General features: G+C 46.4%; 1 protein-coding gene across 4 annotated transcripts in view; it reads right to left on the minus strand.

The window, feature by feature from the left end:
* Positions 1 to 18,112, minus strand: part of col11a1a (collagen, type XI, alpha 1a) — an 83,125-nt gene that overhangs the window by 36,298 nt on the left and 28,715 nt on the right. For all 4 annotated transcript variants that reach the window (XM_042067698.1, XM_042067697.1, XM_042067696.1 and 1 more), the window contains 20 exons: positions 17,341 to 17,406; positions 17,036 to 17,077; positions 16,821 to 16,883; positions 13,077 to 13,151; positions 12,522 to 12,605; positions 11,460 to 11,516; positions 9,877 to 9,930; positions 9,712 to 9,765; positions 8,373 to 8,426; positions 8,008 to 8,061; positions 6,049 to 6,102; positions 5,893 to 5,937; positions 5,633 to 5,686; positions 5,479 to 5,523; positions 4,571 to 4,624; positions 3,318 to 3,362; positions 2,620 to 2,673; positions 1,163 to 1,207; positions 983 to 1,036; positions 782 to 826 (listed from right to left, as the gene is read on the minus strand). In XM_042067698.1, the coding sequence (XP_041923632.1) occupies positions 782 to 826; positions 983 to 1,036; positions 1,163 to 1,207; positions 2,620 to 2,673; positions 3,318 to 3,362; positions 4,571 to 4,624; positions 5,479 to 5,523; positions 5,633 to 5,686; positions 5,893 to 5,937; positions 6,049 to 6,102; positions 8,008 to 8,061; positions 8,373 to 8,426; positions 9,712 to 9,765; positions 9,877 to 9,930; positions 11,460 to 11,516; positions 12,522 to 12,605; positions 13,077 to 13,151; positions 16,821 to 16,883; positions 17,036 to 17,077; positions 17,341 to 17,406 (1,098 nt within the window). The remainder of the gene's footprint in view (positions 1 to 781; positions 827 to 982; positions 1,037 to 1,162; positions 1,208 to 2,619; positions 2,674 to 3,317; positions 3,363 to 4,570; positions 4,625 to 5,478; positions 5,524 to 5,632; positions 5,687 to 5,892; positions 5,938 to 6,048; positions 6,103 to 8,007; positions 8,062 to 8,372; positions 8,427 to 9,711; positions 9,766 to 9,876; positions 9,931 to 11,459; positions 11,517 to 12,521; positions 12,606 to 13,076; positions 13,152 to 16,820; positions 16,884 to 17,035; positions 17,078 to 17,340; positions 17,407 to 18,112) is intronic.

Consider the following 18,112-nt stretch of genomic DNA (forward strand, 5'->3'; position numbering starts at 1 on the left):
GGAGCCATGCAACATTCAGAGTGTACTGCCTTGCCTGCCACCCCTGAGCTGTCACTGATGCCTTATTCATGAGCCTCTGCCTGTGCCAGAGCTCCATGTGTCTGCAGGGGGTGGGCTGGGGGGGGGGGGGGTCTGTCAGGCTGGGAGCCTCGCTGCCTCACCTTAACCTACCCACAATCACCCACCTACACACACCCTCCTCTCCTTCCATCCTCATCAATTATTCTGGAGCCTCCACAAAAACCTGTGTTAGCAGCCGCTAAAAACATAACACAATTAACCGGGCCCTGGACTGTCAGGGGCAGGGGCACGCAAGCACGGCTGTGCAGCAGAGTGGACGGACTACAAGGATTATGTGTGACAGAGGGCAGCATGAGGGACAGAAAGAGAGAGAGAGATGGAGAGACACTGAGAGAGATAGAGAGAGGAAGAGAGAAAGAGAGAGAGATATGAAAAGTTTTCGATAGTAATTTTATCAAATAGCCTTTGTGTGTCTTTTCATTTATGTATGTATGCGTGTGTGTGTGTGTGTTGGAGTTGCGATTTCTGCTTCAGTCCTCCTCAGTAGCTGGAGGCTGAGGCAGGCCTTGCTGTCCCCTCTCCCTCGGGAGCTAAGCTTAGTGAGCTGCTCTCAAAGTGTGACACCGTGAAATCCAATTAGCTCCACAATATGTACTGTGACTTTATGAGCTGGAAGGAGAGGCAAATGGCTGCAGCTACTTTCAGGAAGAGATTCGCATTTCCCACTGAAATGGAAAAACGACGCATCAAGGAAACTCACCTTCTCACCCTTGCCGCCCTTCAATCCACGGACACCATCTGCTCCCTAGAAGAGAGACAGATGACTTGGTCATTTCAGGTGACTGGTCATTTCACAGACGCTGAACAAACAATAAATATGTCAATAAATGGCATGTCAATAAATGGCAATCAATCGAAAAATCTTATGAAGAGAGGACGTGCGGATAATAGCAAAACCCACCTTGACACCACGGGGGCCAGGATAGCCAATAGGACCCTGAGGACCATGCTGACCCTAAAAACCACAGCACAGACAGAGGCCATGAGGTTGCAGGTTTGAGCCGTGTTCTTGGCTCCGGGTAGAGCACTGTATCCTAGAGAGTACTGTATGTTTTGGATGAGGACTTCAGAGGACACTTACCAAGGCTCCTTTCTCTCCTGGAGGACCCTCCTTGCCTGGGTGACCCTGTGGGAGATAACAGCGGGCAGTCAGCGCCCAGTCATGGCTCTCGGACGCACGGTATGCGGCTCTCAGTGGACATATGTAATTACGCCATCTATACTTATGCCTCCTTTGCATTCTGGTGTACTTGCTCTGAGCGCAGCTGGGCACATTATAGAGGAGATATTTCTAGTAGTGCTTCATTTGGACGTGATCCCCCGGGACTGTGTGATTACAGTGGCGTGACACTTGTAATAGAGTCCGCATTTATTTGGGAGCCAATCAGATGGTGTTGATTGGGCACACTCCTCCTGCGCTGCACGGGGCCAGCGGCGTCCTTTCAAAATGCGCTTTTCTTAAAATACGCCCCAGCTTCAAAATGTTCTAATGTTCTAGAAAGTTCTTTGGGTTTGGCAAGTTCCTGGAGGCTGGCCCGAGGAGGGGCAGTTCTCAGCTCTCACACAGCGAACAACCATGGCTCCAGGCAATGCGCTTCTCTGTGTGTGTGTGTGTGTGTGTGTGTGTATCTGTGTGTGTGTGTCTATGCACACTTCATGTGTGAGGGGAGCGATTCCTTTCACTCGCACACCTGGCAGCTCAATTAAAAGTATATGTGCTATCTATCCAAGCGGGCTGTAAATCACTGGTGCCGATGCAGGCACAGCGCACAGCCCAGAGCCGCCAGTCCCCGTGCACAGCAGAGCACACCACACCACATTACACCACACCACACCGCAACCACAGCACAGCAGCACAGCACAGCAGCAGGAGCAGGAGCAGCCACGGCAGCCCAGCATGTCCCACTACACCGCTCTCCCGCTGGGACGCAAGGAGAGGGGGAAAAGTAACACACAGATACACACACACACACACACACACACATACACACGCACTCATACACACACACACACACACACACACACACACACATGCACACACACACACAAACACATGCATGCACGCACACACACACACATACACAGTTACACACAGAGGTGCCCTAAGAAACAGCAATTCTGGTGCAAAGTGCTGCTGCTGCTGCTGCTGCTTGGCTTTGAGTGCTGGGATGGGTTGTGTGTCCAGTCCACATATAGTACAGGAAAAAGGGCAGAGGAGGAGACGACATTTTCAAGGGGGGAAAAAGGAACATTTTCGTGTTCAGACAATAAAAGGACACAAAATATGTCTGTGTGCGCCATGACCTCCTGGGAACGTACTCTCACAACCAATTCAGTCTACATTATGGCCCTCTAATGAAACCTTTGTGTAGAGACTATGCAGGGAATTGTTCCGGTTTGGGAGTTGAGAGTGTCTTTGGTGTATTGAGGTGATTGTGGGTAGGCATGAATTTGAATATATGGAGCCTGCGAGGGTGGATGTAGGGGGGGGACGTGAGTTTCAAAGTGGAGTGCGAGAGGGTGGAGGGGTCCACTCACCGGGGGTCCATCAGAACCAGGCAAACCAGGCAGGCCAGAGCGACCCGATGGGCCCTGCACACAGAGAGAGGAGGAAGAGGGAGAGGGAGAGGAAGAGGAGGAGATGAGACAGACAGCTCAGGTGGTGGGTCACGCCAAAGGAAACAAACGACCGTTGAAACACAGCAAAAGGGAAAAAAAGGAAACAACAACAACGCTAGGGAGGAAAACAGCTAAATATTGTTGCCGTGTTAAGAGTCAGCAGGGTCAGATCCCCTCTGAAATACATAAATAAGGCTCTGATGCAAGAGATCTGCAAGGTCTAGGAGCATGTCAAGGGTTTCTCATTGAGTGTATGTGTGTGTGTGTGTATGTGTGTGTGTGTGTGTGTGTGTGTGTGTGTGATAGAGAGAGAGAGAGAGGGAGGAAAGAGTGTGCTATATTTGTGAGATGTCTTCTCATTTTAAGTTGCATGCTTCTGTTTATATTACATTAGCCGACTGCTCTCTTTTCCTCTATATCTTTACAGACACACACACACACACACACACACACACACACACACACACTCCTTCAACTCTCTCATATAAACATCCCACTGACTCTCTCTGCTTTGAGTTGGCTAAACTCTAAACTCCAAACTGCCATGGACAGAGACTGACTCGAGGGTGTAAATACCCAGAGGAGAAAAAGAATTTTAAAAAAGCGGCACAACTCACTTTTTCTCCAGGTGGTCCGATGGGGCCCTGTGGTCCTGGAAGACCCTGAGAGACAGAGAAAAAAAACACACACACATGGGGTTGGGTTACCATGGTAGCGACCAGCCACAGTGAGGTGTGCTGGGGAGGGAGGTGTGTGTGTGTGTGGGGTGGGGGGGTAGAGGAAGGAAGGGTGCGGTTTTGAGGCATGTGCTAGCCAGACTAAGGTCTTAGGCTAACTAGGGCAAATAATGGTAGTGTGTGTGTGTGTGTGTGTGTGCGTGTGTGTGTGTGTGTGTGTGTGTGTGTGTGTTTGAATGTGAACACATGTGGTAGTGCTTCTGACATGTGTGGTGTCTGTGAGTTTGGTTGTATACAGTATGTTCTCATGACAGAGTATATGTGTCTGTCTATGTAAGTATGTGTGTGTGAGAGAGTATGTCTGTATTGGTGTGAGTGAGTGTGTGTGTACAATATCTGTGTGAATTTGTGCTTGTGCGGGTCAATGGTCAGCTCAGCCCTGCCTCACACACACACACACACACACACACACACACACACACACACACACACACACACACACACACACACCACACACACACAGAAACCTGAGCCCAGCCCCCTTCCCCTTTGCAGGTGTATCTCCCGCTGCTGGAATGCTACATGAATGAGATGCTTTCAGGCCCCGCGTTCCCCTCCAAACCCAATACAAACGTTCCCCTCCAAACCCAATACAAACGTTCCCCTCCAAACCCAATACAAACGTTCCCCTCCAAACCCAATACAAACGTTCCCCTACAAACCCAATACAAACGTTCCCCTCCAAACCCAATACAAACGTTCCCCTCCAAACCCAATACAAACTTTGGGAAATATTCCTGCAGTACTTTTTTATTCGCTGCCCTCCGCGCCTCAGGGGATAGAGGGGGTGGGGGTGGGGGTGGGGGTGTGGGTGGAGAGGGGAAGGGGATAATACTTCTCCAGGAAGTGGAGAGCCTCCAGCACACCAATCAGCGGTGCTCTCAATCATTCACAGTATGCACCGATGCAACACTGGGCAAATTATTTACGCATACAAATGAATAAACATCATGAATATTTAACTGTGGTTAAAATTAAACATGCTGCAATTCATAAAGCCAACTAATAGGCAACAGGAAAATATTCCTTTCAACAGGAAAGTATGGGCCATAAGTTCTTTCAGAGGAATGAACTCATTTGCGGGCTTGTTTTGTTTAGGTTGGGAGAGTCTGCCGTTGGGGAGATGTACTCACTTGGGTTCCAGGGATGCCCTGCTGTCCCGGAGGTCCTGGTTCTCCTTGAGGGCCCTTAAGTGGGTGCAGACAAACAAGTCAGGGATGTGTCAGTTCCAGCATCACCCCCCCAGTGCCTCCCTCCTCTCTCCTGGTCTTGGTCTATATATAGCCCATGTTAACCCAGACTCAGCTATATACATGTTATGTCTGTTTAATGGCAGACCATTAAAGAGTAGTCATTTCAAGTGGTTCTCAGCTTTGTCTTAAGTGGTCAGGTTTCGTGACAAACTTGATTTTTTTTTCATAAAGGTGAAGGTCGGCATGTCTGTGTATAGCAACTGAAACCAGAGGGTTTATATTACTGAGATCATCTATCAGGCTTAAATACCATGTAATGTAATGTTATGGTAGTGTGCTTGCACTTCTGTTTATAGAAGACATTGTTTATATTATAAACATTAATTTAAAAGTCTAGGATAACCCATGAGACAACTTCAGACTGGGCTATCTCAATAGTATTCACATACTGTGTTTACATGACAGTACTAACGCTATGCATGTGACTGAGGATGTGGCTTGCAGTGTGGCGATGTAGCTAGCCTACTGTACAACTCCTAACAGATTTAGAACATGACGTTAGGGTGTGGAGTCTCTTCAGTGGTTGCTTATGCTAAGTAGGAGGCCATCTTGAAATGAACAGGGCTCCATCAAGTTACGGGTGCAGATGGAGTTACACTCAGAGACACAGATGATGCCTGACACTCAAAACTATGAGCTTTCAAAATATCAGAGCAAAGGGAAACAAAGCACATGGGTTGTAGAAGTATGATAGAATGATAGAAATGTATAGAAACATGTTGCTGAAGTCTGCAAAATATCAACTAAGAATGGCTAAAGAACAGCAGGAGGTTTTCATGTGTCCTTACCATGTTTCCTTTAGAACCCTGTGGACCATCAACACCAGCAACACCCTATAGACACACAAGATGCATGGTTAGGGTCTAGGCTATAATCATGTGGTGAAGTCCATTATAGTTGATGTATGCAGATGTGGCTAAAATAGAACCAAAAAGTACTCACGGGTTGCCCAGGTGGTCCTGGTGGACCTCTTGGTCCAAGAAGACCTCGTGGGCCCTAAATGAAAGTGGAATTAATTAGGAGTCCAAGTTCAAATTAATACAAACAACAACACAAAAACTTAAAGTCATTTAGTCAAATAACAATGGTGTCTGTTGCACCATATTGGATTTTGAGAATTAGACAACACTGCCATCTAGTGGAAGTCTGACCACATCACAACAAAGTTCTTTAGCCGATACTTTGAGAGAACTGATACTTACGGCCTCGCCAGCCAACCCTCTTGGCCCAATTTCTCCATCCTCTCCCTGAAGATGAAAAAATAAAAAACACATCAGTCTTTTGAACTGCAAACACTGAGACCAGAATTCTGGAAATTACTTTGTTTTTGTCTTTGTTTGTTTTTCGGACAAACTCACCCTCTGTCCGTCCTCTCCAGGAGCTCCGGGAGGTCCAGGAGGTCCAAACTCTCCCTGTCAGAGAAAGACGAATAAAAATAAAAAAACAAGAGAGAGAGAGAGAGAGAGATGCTGAGGTTAAACAGGGCGGATTAATAGATGAGTATTATTATCATTGGTGGTCTATATATAATATCTATAATCTCTGTTTATACGTAACTGGTGTTCCTGTCCTGTAATTACCAACATGGGATCAGGAGGCCCACCATGGAGAAGAGAGTCTGCAAATGACCTGTCTGTGATCTAGTCCTCACTTCCTGTCTTTCGTTCTCTCTCTCTCTCTCTCTCTCTCTCTCTCTCTCTCTCTCTCTCTCTTTCCCTGGTGTGCTGTGTTATTTTTTTGGGAGGAGTGCTTGAACCATATGATGGTTCACTGAAGTAGTTTTAAAAAAAAAAAAACTCTCACCTTTCACAAACACACACAAACACACACACACACACACACACACCTTTGCTCTATCTCTTTCCCTCCCTGCACATTTGGTCACAGGTTTCAGCTATTCCCAACAGATCGATAATGATTTTCGTCCTAGCACCCAACACAACAGACACAGAGTAGTTTCTGCAATGAGCTATTGACCACCAGGCCTTGATTAACAGCAACTCCTCAGAAGTCACTAAACCTTTAAGAGGTCATCAATATAATGAAGGACCTTTGGAGTTGGCATAGGAACAAGGGGTTAGTAGCAGAAGGCCTATACAGACTGACATCCTTTACAGTAACCTCAGTACAAACATGTCAGTTATGTGTTTAGTTTGTGTTTAGTAATGAACTCCTCACAAACATAACAGAACAGAATTCCATTTCCTTTCTAATGTAATCATTTGGGGCTTAATCTGATCAATTAATTCCAGACCTAATTCCCTAATTTCACTCAACGAACTGTGGGGATTATCTCATACCAAGGGTCAGTGGGTTCATAAGTGGGGAAAAGAGAGAGAGAGAGCGAGAGAGCGATAGAGAGAGAGAGAGATAGAGAGATAGATAGAGAGAGAGACCTAGAGAAAGAGAGAGTGTGTCAGAAGGAGAGAGAGAGAGTCAGAGGGAGAGAGAGAGAGAAAGAAAAGAAGAAAGGCAGAAAGAGCTAAAGCAGGAGAGGAGCAATCATACTTTCAGAATCCGATGCCAGTTCAAAATCTAATCACTCTCACATTTTGTTTTAGGCAGATTCGGCCAAAAGTGTTTGGAGCATTAGCCCATAAAAGCCTTGTTCTCGCTCACTCACTCCCTAAAGGCATAATACTCCATTGTTTGCTGAAGCAGCTCTGAAAGCCCTTTTAATAGACCTCTTTATGTCTTACAGTCATTTCTCAGCAATGCCATCACAATGGACAGCAAAGCTCGCTGTTTTGACAACATACAGCATGGTGCAACTTTACAGAAGCCCCAATGTTGATTTGGTTATGACCCTATGGGGACACAGACAACAAATACCTGAGATCTAAATCTCATTAAAGCATTATTAAGAGAAAGAGACAGAGCAAATAGGGAGGTATAGATAAAACAGAGGAGAGAGAGATAGAGTTTTTTTAGAGAGGGAGAGTTGGATAAAAGAGTTTAACAGAGAAAGAAGGGGAAAGACAGAGAATGAGGAAGGGGGAGAGAAAAGGGGGGGATTGATGTCAAGATGAAAAGAGCTGGAAAACCTGCATTATCTTTTCTCATTATTATCTCTCTTCCTCTCTGTGCCTCTCTGTTTCCCAGCGGCTACGCTAAATGCCTGGTTCTGTCCAAGAGTTTGTGATCACTTACGAGCACTTCCCACGTCCAAACGTCCAACTGCACTGAATTCAAAGTGAGCACCTGCCCTCTCCTCCCTCCAATCTCACCAGGTCTCTGTCTCAGAGTCTGGCCAGTGGACGCTATCTGTCTATCAGTGCAGCTGTGCAGTTTGGAAGCGGTCAGTCTTCTTCACTCACCCTGTGTCCCTTCTCTCCTGGTAGGCCGGGGAGTCCATCAAAGCCACGGTCACCCTGCAGGAGAGACACAAAAAAACAACGACGGTTACACAAGCCAGTCCGTTGTAATCACACACTTATACCACATACTTATACTGTGTAATGCAGGATGATGTTACTGTATGTGGCTTTTTCAGGAGAGACACCAAGTGATGGTAAGAGAGGCCAGTTTGGTGCAGTCAGATACTTATTATATGTGTACGTGCATTACATTAAAATGATGTGATGTGGGATGATTTCGAATGGCATGTAGAGGTCTAGAAAAGGAAGGGGAAAAAAACAGGAGTTTCTTTGTAGTTGTTCCCAGTGGGTGTTGGGCCTCTCACCTTGGAACCTGACTCTCCGGGCATACCTCTGGCACCATCGGCTCCAGCGCGACCCTAAAACAGACAAACAAAAGCTTGAGTCCACACTCCTGCAGAACCAACCGCAACCCAAAACACCGGAGAGAGGGTCAATGTGTAGTCAGCGTTGTCCAGAAATGTTTCTGTTCTATGGTTGCAGCTCCGAAGAGACGGGGACATGGTCATTTTGTAAAACATTATTTCTGTCCATTTCATGCATCATGGTTCTATTTCAGATGTCTCCCTCCCTTCTAGTGAAATGTAAGCAAATAAGATGTACTGTCTGAAACAAAAATGCAAAAGAATATTCCTTTGGAAAATTCCATAAAATGTCATATTTGTCAGGCTTTGAGAATTACAGAATTATTGTAAGCTTAAATATGTTTTTACATACTGCTTATTTAAGAACCCAACAATTAAACAGCTAGGAGTCAGCTGATCATAACGAGGGGTTGGATTAGGAACATCTAAAATCTGTGCTTGATTTGTCCTTCGTAGAAACTGGGATGACAAAGCCCACTGATTGGTTGCAAATGGTGGAGAATAGGATATTGGCATTTGTCCCTGGCCTTTCAAGCACTGATAGCTTTCTGGAGTCATTTGAAGAATTTTGTCTGATTCTGGAGTTCTAACACAGAGAGTGGACTTCGTTGTTGTTGTCTTTTCTGACTCAAACCACTGCTGTTACATTTGCATGCCTCGGAGCTGCTTTCTGTTTTGAGCCTCCTCCATCATCTCAGTCCAAGTGGATGAGCTTACCTCCATCCCTTTGGAATCACACACACAAGGATACACACACACACACACACACACACACACACACTTGAGCAAGGCACCTAACCCCTCACTGCTCCCCGAGCGCCGCCGTTGAAGCAGGCAGCTCACTGCGCCGGGATTAGTGTGTGCTTCACCTCACTGTGTTCACTGTGTGCTGAGTGTGTTTCACTAATTCACCGATTGGGTTAAATGCAGAGACCAAATTTCCCTCACGGGATCAAAAAAGTATATACTTATATACTATATATATACACACACACACACACACATACACACACACACACACAAACACACATACACACATATAAACGCTCTCACACATACATACACACACACACACACACACACACACACACACACACACACACACACATACACACTCACACACACACAAACACACACACACACACACACAAGCATACACACATATACACACTCTCTCTCTCACACACACACACACAAGCATTCACATACACACATATACACGCTCTCACACACACACACACACACACACACACACTGAGGTGCAGCAGAGACCACTCACCCTTTTGCCAGGTTTCCCCATAGGACCACTGGTGCCTTGGATACCACGCGGACCCTGTGTGTGTACAGAGTGACAGACAGACAGATGAGACACTGTTCACGGGGCAGAAGAGAAGTCCTGCACATGCTCGCATTGTGTGCTAGAGGGAGCTGTGGAGTCTCTTACTTGAGGGCCTGGGTCTCCAGACTCTCCTTTAAGTCCAGGAGCTCCAGGAAGGCCCTGAGAGGAAAGGAGAGATAAAGGAGAGCCACCGTTAAGTCACAATCTCAGAGAATAGGAGTAACATTCGGACAATCACGTGTGATGCATCGAAGCAGACAGCAGATGGCGATGTTAAACAGCTGCTAAACTATGGGAAGAGGAGAAATAAAAGGGGGAAAAAAAGAGAAGAAAGAGTAGCCAAGAAAGTGGGAGAAAGGAGGGTGAGAAAGACAGGAAGAGAGAGCAAAAGAGAAGGGGAGAGAAAGAGAGAGAGACAGAGAGAGAGAGAGAGAGAGAGAGAGAGAAGGTGGTGTGACTTGACTTGCAACTATGCACTCAGTAAATGATGCGTTCAAAGCCAGATAACTTAATTGAGTGTTTGGCTGAAAGTGCATTTAAGTTTAAAATTGTACCATGGAATGGCGGGGTTTAAAAAAAGCCAGCCGAATGATGTGAAGTGTCTAATCCATGTGCCCTTTGAATTATACTTAAAGGGACTAGCAGCTAGTTATTTAGCAATTACTGACATGCATCTCCAATGCACAAATGGTACGAATTAGACATACTGGAGGCAGGAGAATGCCTAGTTTGTACTTTATCCCTTCCATAAAGAACACTTAGGGTAGTTAAATGCACACAAAAATGCACCCCTAGCAGGCAAAGAGCTGCTACAGTTACATTCTTATCTTCTTCAGATTTTCTTTCATCCATAGATCTATATTTTAGTCCAGATGGCTCATTTTAAAGCATTTTCCTCCTTGTTACTCGGGTGCATGATCATAAAATGTACAACTTGCAGGATAATCCTTGCTGCTCTGCCTGTAGTGGGATTGCTTCCAGTTAAATAGACAATCGTGTGTCGACAAGCCCCAGACAGCAGGAAAAAAAGCCAGCTGACAGAGAGGGGCAGCTCTTGGCAGCTCAAGGGGCAGATAGATCAGGCAGATAGGGTAGTCATTACGCCTGGCCTGGCCTGGCTGCCTTGACTTCTAGGAAATGCTTCAAGTGAGAAATCACGTCAATCTATACTTTCAAATATCACAAGAATGCTACAGAGAACAGAGGAACAGAGAGAGAGAGAGAGAGAGAGAGAGAGAGAGAGAGAGAGCAGAGAGAGTGAGAGAAGAATAAAGGAGATTTATTGACTAAAGGAGAGAAGGCCCAGCTGACTGGCCAGACTGTTGCTAAGGCTGGCATCCTCGCTGGGTCTGACTCAGCAGCGCTGCGGCTCTGAAGATTAGGCCGTCTGACGCGCGCGCGTCTCATAGAGCACCGTGGAGATCCAGGTGCGTCGCGAGCAGCACACACACCGTATTTCTCCTGAAGGAATGTTAATGAGCTGTGCCTCGCAGAAGCAGCAGCATGTGTGTGTGTGTGTGTGTGTGTGTGTGTGTGTGTGTGTGTGTGTGTGTGTGTGTGTGCGTGCGTGCGTGCGTGCGTGCGTGCGTGTGTGTGTTTGTGTGTGTGTGTGTGTGTGAAGGGGGGTGGGGATATTTTCACCAGACCTGTGTGTTGTTTTTCTAGTAGCTGGGGTTGAGAGGACTTACCACAGGGCCAGAGCGTCCAGTAAGACCCATGGGACCTGGGGGACCTCTCATGGCGAGCTGTGAAAGGTCATCACACACACACACATATAGACATCCATTAAGATGACACAGAATGCTGGACATAAATGCTGGTGATAATTCTGGAATGCTGGGTGATATCACTACCTTTACACCACATACTGTTTGCTTTGACTCTACATCTGCCTTGGCTTTGGTGCTAGTTCTTTTCAACCATGTAACACAACAGCAGTGTCTTAATATGTCTCTTTGTTTACATGTTTTTAACCCAGTGTGTTAGAATGTACCACATACCACATCACCATAATGTGTTTATCCACTAGAATAGTTAACTTTAATTATTTTATGATATCAGTGCCTACACAATAGTTAATTAAACTGATCTTGCTCTTCATTGTTCTATTAATGATAGTGTCTGGTGACTTTGAGCTCACTGACTTGATGAGCACTTGAAGTGGAAATAATGCTGTCATCCAAAACTGCTCTTGTTTAAACGGTGATATTAGTAGCTTTACTATGTCGTCAGCTTGGACTTCCTTGTAGCCTGCTATGCTGCAGTAGGTCTGGCTTTGCTGTGGTCAAGTGACCTGGCTGCTCGTGAAACCTGATGACTCGTGGTCAGTGCCCACACCCCTCCACTCAAGGTTGAGCCCCGGAGCCTCCCTCTACACCTGTTGGGCTGGCCCACCCGCAGGCTAAAGGACATCACTTTGGTATTTTTAACAGTCTTGCCGCATCTGTCCAAACAGGCTGCACTCTACACTTTTCCCAGGCCTGTCTCTGACCCACTCATTTGAGCACAAAATAAATAATTTAAAAAATAACATAAATAGGCAAGGGCAAACTACCTGAAAACTAAACCATCAGACCCACCTATCCACACTTTTTTAAAAAGACTGTTAAAAGTAGCCCTGACACACACACACACACACACACACACACACACACACACACACACACACACACCACCACCACCCGAGGGTGGAGCGGTGGAGGTCTTGTTTGGGCGTGAGTTTTTTCCAGGCCACTGCCCTGCTCACTCACCCGAGCCTGGGAGAGGATGGCCTGAGCCTGGGCCTCCTGGGCAGACACCACTGGGCCCTTCTGGGCATCGCCTCCAAAGCGGAACTAAAGACAAGCACACGAGAAGGGGTTAGGTCCTGTGGAGTCGATGTGGCAATTTGGTGACAATGTCTTTACACTGGCACAAAACTAAAGCCTTCTGCATAGTTTGTATTAGGACAGATTTATTAAGGAAAATTTCATTATAGTGATTGCACTAATGAAATCCTTTAGTAGAGTAACTCAGTGCTAATGGGGTTCAAATCCATTTGGAATAGTCATTAACTCATTTCATGGTAATTTCCTAAGTATTATTAACATAATTAAACTGCACATTTGGACCAAATCCTGCCTGAGCTGTGAAGTCACTTTTGCACTCACATAAACACAGTGTATTAACAGCAGAAATCCATGTCAGAACTGTGAGTCTTCACATATGAAACATAGCTGATGTCTAAATGAGATCTGTCTAAACTGAGTATTAACTATTGTTGTATTTCCTAGAAATAGTGGAATGCTCGTAGGTCACACTCTTACTGGCAGCATCAGCATGGTACCAGGGGGTCCTGCCATACCGTCAGCACCTGGGAGACCAGCACGCCCAGAGGGACCCTGGGAGAGGGGGAGAGGGAGAGAGGGAGAGAGAGAGAGAGAAACATAGACACATTAATAAGTTCTTTTAGACAGGACCCAGGCAAGTATTTGGAATTCCCATGAAACAGTACACAAAATACATGGGTTGACCTGAAATAGAAAGAGAGAGAGAGAGAGAGAGAGAGAGAGAGAGAGAGAGAGAGAGAGAGAGAGAGAGAGAGAGTGACAGATGGAGCATTGGAAAAACTCCCATCACCCAGACTTAAACCCACAGCTTTGGGTCAGTGGGCCTCTCTCCCCATTTCCATGTTGGAAACATAGAGCCCACGCTTCAGACATGTAATTACATTTCCATAGCACTCTCTCTTATGAGACGCCGAGTGCCCATCTGTTTTTCTAGTCTGCCTCACGTGAGCCGTTTCCTCCCTGTGTGAAACACCAAGGGGCTCTCCAGCCCTGGTCCTGCTGTTTCTTAAACCCTGGGCAGTTTGTTATGATCGGGGACACCGAGAGGAAATGGATTCTGCACATGGGCACCTGAAGAACTCTTTAATATTCTCCGATGTCTTTGGACAGGGGCGGACTTAAAACCGCCAGACTCTGGATCCGCCAACCTTGAGGATGACTGTGGGATGATGCAACTCATCACTGCTGGGAATCATTGTGGGATTGTGTGAGGTCGGGTCATTGGGTCGGAGCCACCAGGAAGCACTGATGCATCAGATGGGCCTTTGTGTGTTGCACTGAAGGGCAGGGGAGGGCTGGGAGGATGAGGAGGACAGTGTTCCATGGAAATATACTTACTCACCCCACTCACTCTCTCACACACTCAATTACTTACACACACTCACTTACTTACACACACACACACACACACACACACACACGCTCACTTACACACTTACACACACACAGACACACACACACACACACACACACACACACACTCTCACATGCTCACTTACACACACACACACAGACACACACACACACACTCTCACACGCTCACTTACACACTTACACACACACAGACACACACACACACACACTCTCACACGCTCACTTACACACACACAGACACACACACACACACACACACACACACTCTCACACGCTCACTTACACACTTACACACACACAGACACACACACACACACACACACACTCTCCCATTCACTGGCTCACACTCACACACACGCTATCCTTCACTCTTGCTATTAGTCTCGCACTTCTGTGCATTCCATCACTCCATCCATTTTTTTCCTCCTTCGTCGGCAAAACCAAGAATGTCTTTTTTCAGCGTGTGACTGTGGGGTGTGTTGACTGTTCGCATCATTTGCATGCTGCACACACACCCTAAACAGAACGATATCCAAACAGGGCGCTACACTCCGCCCTCGTCCAAAACTAACATCAACCTAACACACACACACACACACACACACACACACACACACACACACACACACAACACACAAACACACACACACACACACACACACACACACACACACACACACACACACACACACACACACTCTCTCTCTCTCTCTGATCTCAATGTTTTTCAGTGATGCTGAGCAATCGATTGTGCACACTCCAAGGGAAACACAGTATTATCCCTGGGCCACATTCATGTGCTCACTGACTGCTGACTCTAATTGTGCACTAATGGTGTATGTCAACCTGGAACAGTGTGTGTTGACACACATCTGTAGAAATCACAAGCATTTTTGATCAAACTTTGCGAGCGTGATAGAACCTCTGCAGCTCTCTGTGGGGTTTGGGTGTCGAGAAATTCAGCTCTGATTCGAATCTGGCTGGCTTTGGCCGTTTCTCTCATGCCTCTTTCAAAAGTCTGTTGTCTCGGTTGAATGGCTTCCATGTGCTTCCCCGAGTCAGGTCGCGCCGGGAGTCAGATGCCGGAGACACCGCAGAGACAGGCGCAGTGCCATTAGGGACACATGTTTGACAGAGCCCAAAGACAGATGATCACAACACGTCCATGCACGCTTTGTGTTTGTGGAGAGCCGCTTGGTTAGGTGTGATTAGATTACATGAGAGCAGCACATGGCCTGCCACAGGACCAAATCAAATAGTAAATGAGGACCGGGTGTTAGCTGCAGCGGTTTCTTATTGTGGTGTTTGGGAGCTGGGTGAAAAGGCTGCTATCTAGCCATTCCAGCACACATTGTTTAGGAAAACAAACGCTTATAATGCAATTCTGTGTGAGCGACCGGATGATATCGATCTCTCTCTCTCTCTCTCTCTCTCTCTCTCTCTCTCTCTCTCTCTCTCTCACACACACACACACACACACACATGCACGCAATTGCTGCTTTTCCTGTTTCTAAACTAATGTGGGAAAGTTTAGCTCCTTCACTGAAGTGTTCAACTTCTATTCAAGATGCATTAAAAAAAAAGAAACATTCAAATCCAGCTGCGTTTTCCGAGTAGTTCATGCAACACCTCTCCAATGTAGCTTTCACTTCCTCTTGCAGTGGAGGGATACTGTACAGTACATACTGCTCAGTCTATGGGAAGTGTTTTTTCATTCCCTCACCACCAGAGCAATTCTACACATCCCCGAGGCCTGGACCAATAAAGACCCCTCTCCACTCGCCCACTTTGCTGCGATTGTAAAATGGCAGAGGAAACCATTTGAACAACATTAAGGTTCCATCCAGAGGAAGCCATGATTGCACTAATGAAAACAACATTTTCTAGCAGCCTTTGCCTGCCCCCCCCCCCCCCCCCCCACACACACACACACACACACACACAAACACACACAAACACACATACACACAGAGACACACATAACCCCCCCCCCACCACCACCACACACACACACACACACACACACACACACACACACACACACACACACACACACACACTCATATCCCAGGGCAATTCTTTCATCCACTCCTCTGTTGCTCTCCTGTGCTCTTGATGCAGCTGGATGCTGTCTTCCTTTATGACATCCCTGGCATTTCCTAAAGTCTTCTTAGCGGAACCATAAACAACAGCAAGGCCCATTGTTCCTTTGTCCTCTCCTCAACTGTACCTCAACCACGCTTCCAGCCATTACTAATTAGGATTTGCATAATGCAAAGAGAGGTGGGTGGGGGTGGGGTGGTTAACCTTTTTCCATTCCTGTGTGGTCTTACAGAAAGATGGAAGAAATGGAGGGGATCGAGGACACTTGGGAGTGGGAACAATGAACTTTTTTTGTGGACTTGTGGACTTGAAGATGATGTTTAAAGACGATGAATCAAGGCAATGATGTCAATGTGCCCTGATTCTATTTCAGATTGACACATTTTTGAAGTGTACATAAAAGCCAGAATCTTTCCAGAAAAACAAAAATACAGAGGCTTTACTCCCAGCATTTCACAGGCTCCATGTCGCGTTCAGGTCAGGAACGGCTGAATGAGGGGGTACCCAGGGGAAATTCCACATCATACGCGTTCCACAACCTCCCAGCCAGAATCACTGCTTCAGACGCACCATGACAGAAGTGGTCTGGAGGGGGCCGAGGTGCTTTCTTTTGCTCTTCCCTCCCCCATTCCTCTACTTTGCCTCCTCTCTCTCTCTCTCTCTCGCTCTGTCTGTCTCAGTGGAGGTCAGAGGTCATGTTCCTCTGTAGGAGCCATGTGCTCAGGAACAGGAATAGACACTCACCCTGTCACCAGGATCTCCAGATGGGCCGGGAGGACCTTGCAGACCCGATGGGCCGGGGAGACCCTAAAGATGACAGAGACGCACTGTGAGCAATCACACCGCAGACACTCTAAACATTCCTGTGGCTCGAGGCACACTTACTATATCTTTCTTCGCTTATGCTACATGACAAATGTTATATTTGTTAGAAGACATTTCTAGAAAATTCCACTTACAGATGGGCCGGGAGGTCCAGGGGGTCCCTCAATGAGCATTCCCTGTGATTGATAGAGAAGGTGTGATTAGCAAAAACAAGAAACAGTACTAGAGTACAGTACTACAACATAATACACTAATTATAACTACTGTATAATGGCTTTGTCTAAGTATATCTCTTTCAGGACTATATCTAAACAGATCTGGGTAAATAGCACACCGCCTGAGTATGTGTGGCTATTTCTGAAGTCATTAAATGCTCATTTCCCTTCCTTTCCCATTCTGGTGGCTATGAGGTTTCTGAGGTAACATTAGTAACACTTACGGGCTCGATGACTGCAGGCTCTCCCTTCTCTCCCTTCTGTCCCAGGTAGCCGGCTTCACCATCAACCTAGAGACAAGAGCGGGTGGAGGATAAGCCTCAACCCAGTTCACCTTCAACTCAGTCCATGAAAAGGTAACAAATCTAGCAATAGGATGCACTGCTAATCAATATTATTGATGATCTACGTTTGTGTAAGAAGATGACATGATGCAGTGGCCAAACAAACTTGCCAGTTTTGTTTTTCCTTTTCATTACAATATGTTCATTACTGAATGAAGGGGCATTGATATTACAGAAACCGATCAGCTTGGGATCATGGTATTTTTCTGTCAAAATGAGGTCATACATCATATTCTTACACATGCTGTGATACCTTAACGAAAAAAGAGTTACACAAACACAACTACTTCAGAATTCTCTACAACAGAAAAACAGTCAAAGGGAAAGTTGGAAGGATTCCACATGCTGTTCATGTTAGTCTCGATACAGGGTGCAATACCCACACATGCTTCAGATGGACAGCGATGCCAATGCTGTGACAGCAAGGCTGTGTTGTCCTCAGAGAAGGGGAACAAGTCAATGTAAACAAACACAATGTGCACTGGAGAGAAGAGAGGGAGAGAAAACGACAGGAACGATACCATTCTGCTGCATCAAGGAATAGAGCCTGGCCACTGGGTGTTGTCAGTGGGTATGGGGTATGGTTTAAACAAACTCTCTATCAGCTCTAGGCTAGTGAGCATTGAATCAGTTTTGTGTGAAAGACATAACA

Source organism: Alosa sapidissima, chromosome 17, assembly GCF_018492685.1.
Source record: "Alosa sapidissima isolate fAloSap1 chromosome 17, fAloSap1.pri, whole genome shotgun sequence".
Classification (NCBI taxonomy): domain Eukaryota; kingdom Metazoa; phylum Chordata; class Actinopteri; order Clupeiformes; family Clupeidae; genus Alosa; species Alosa sapidissima.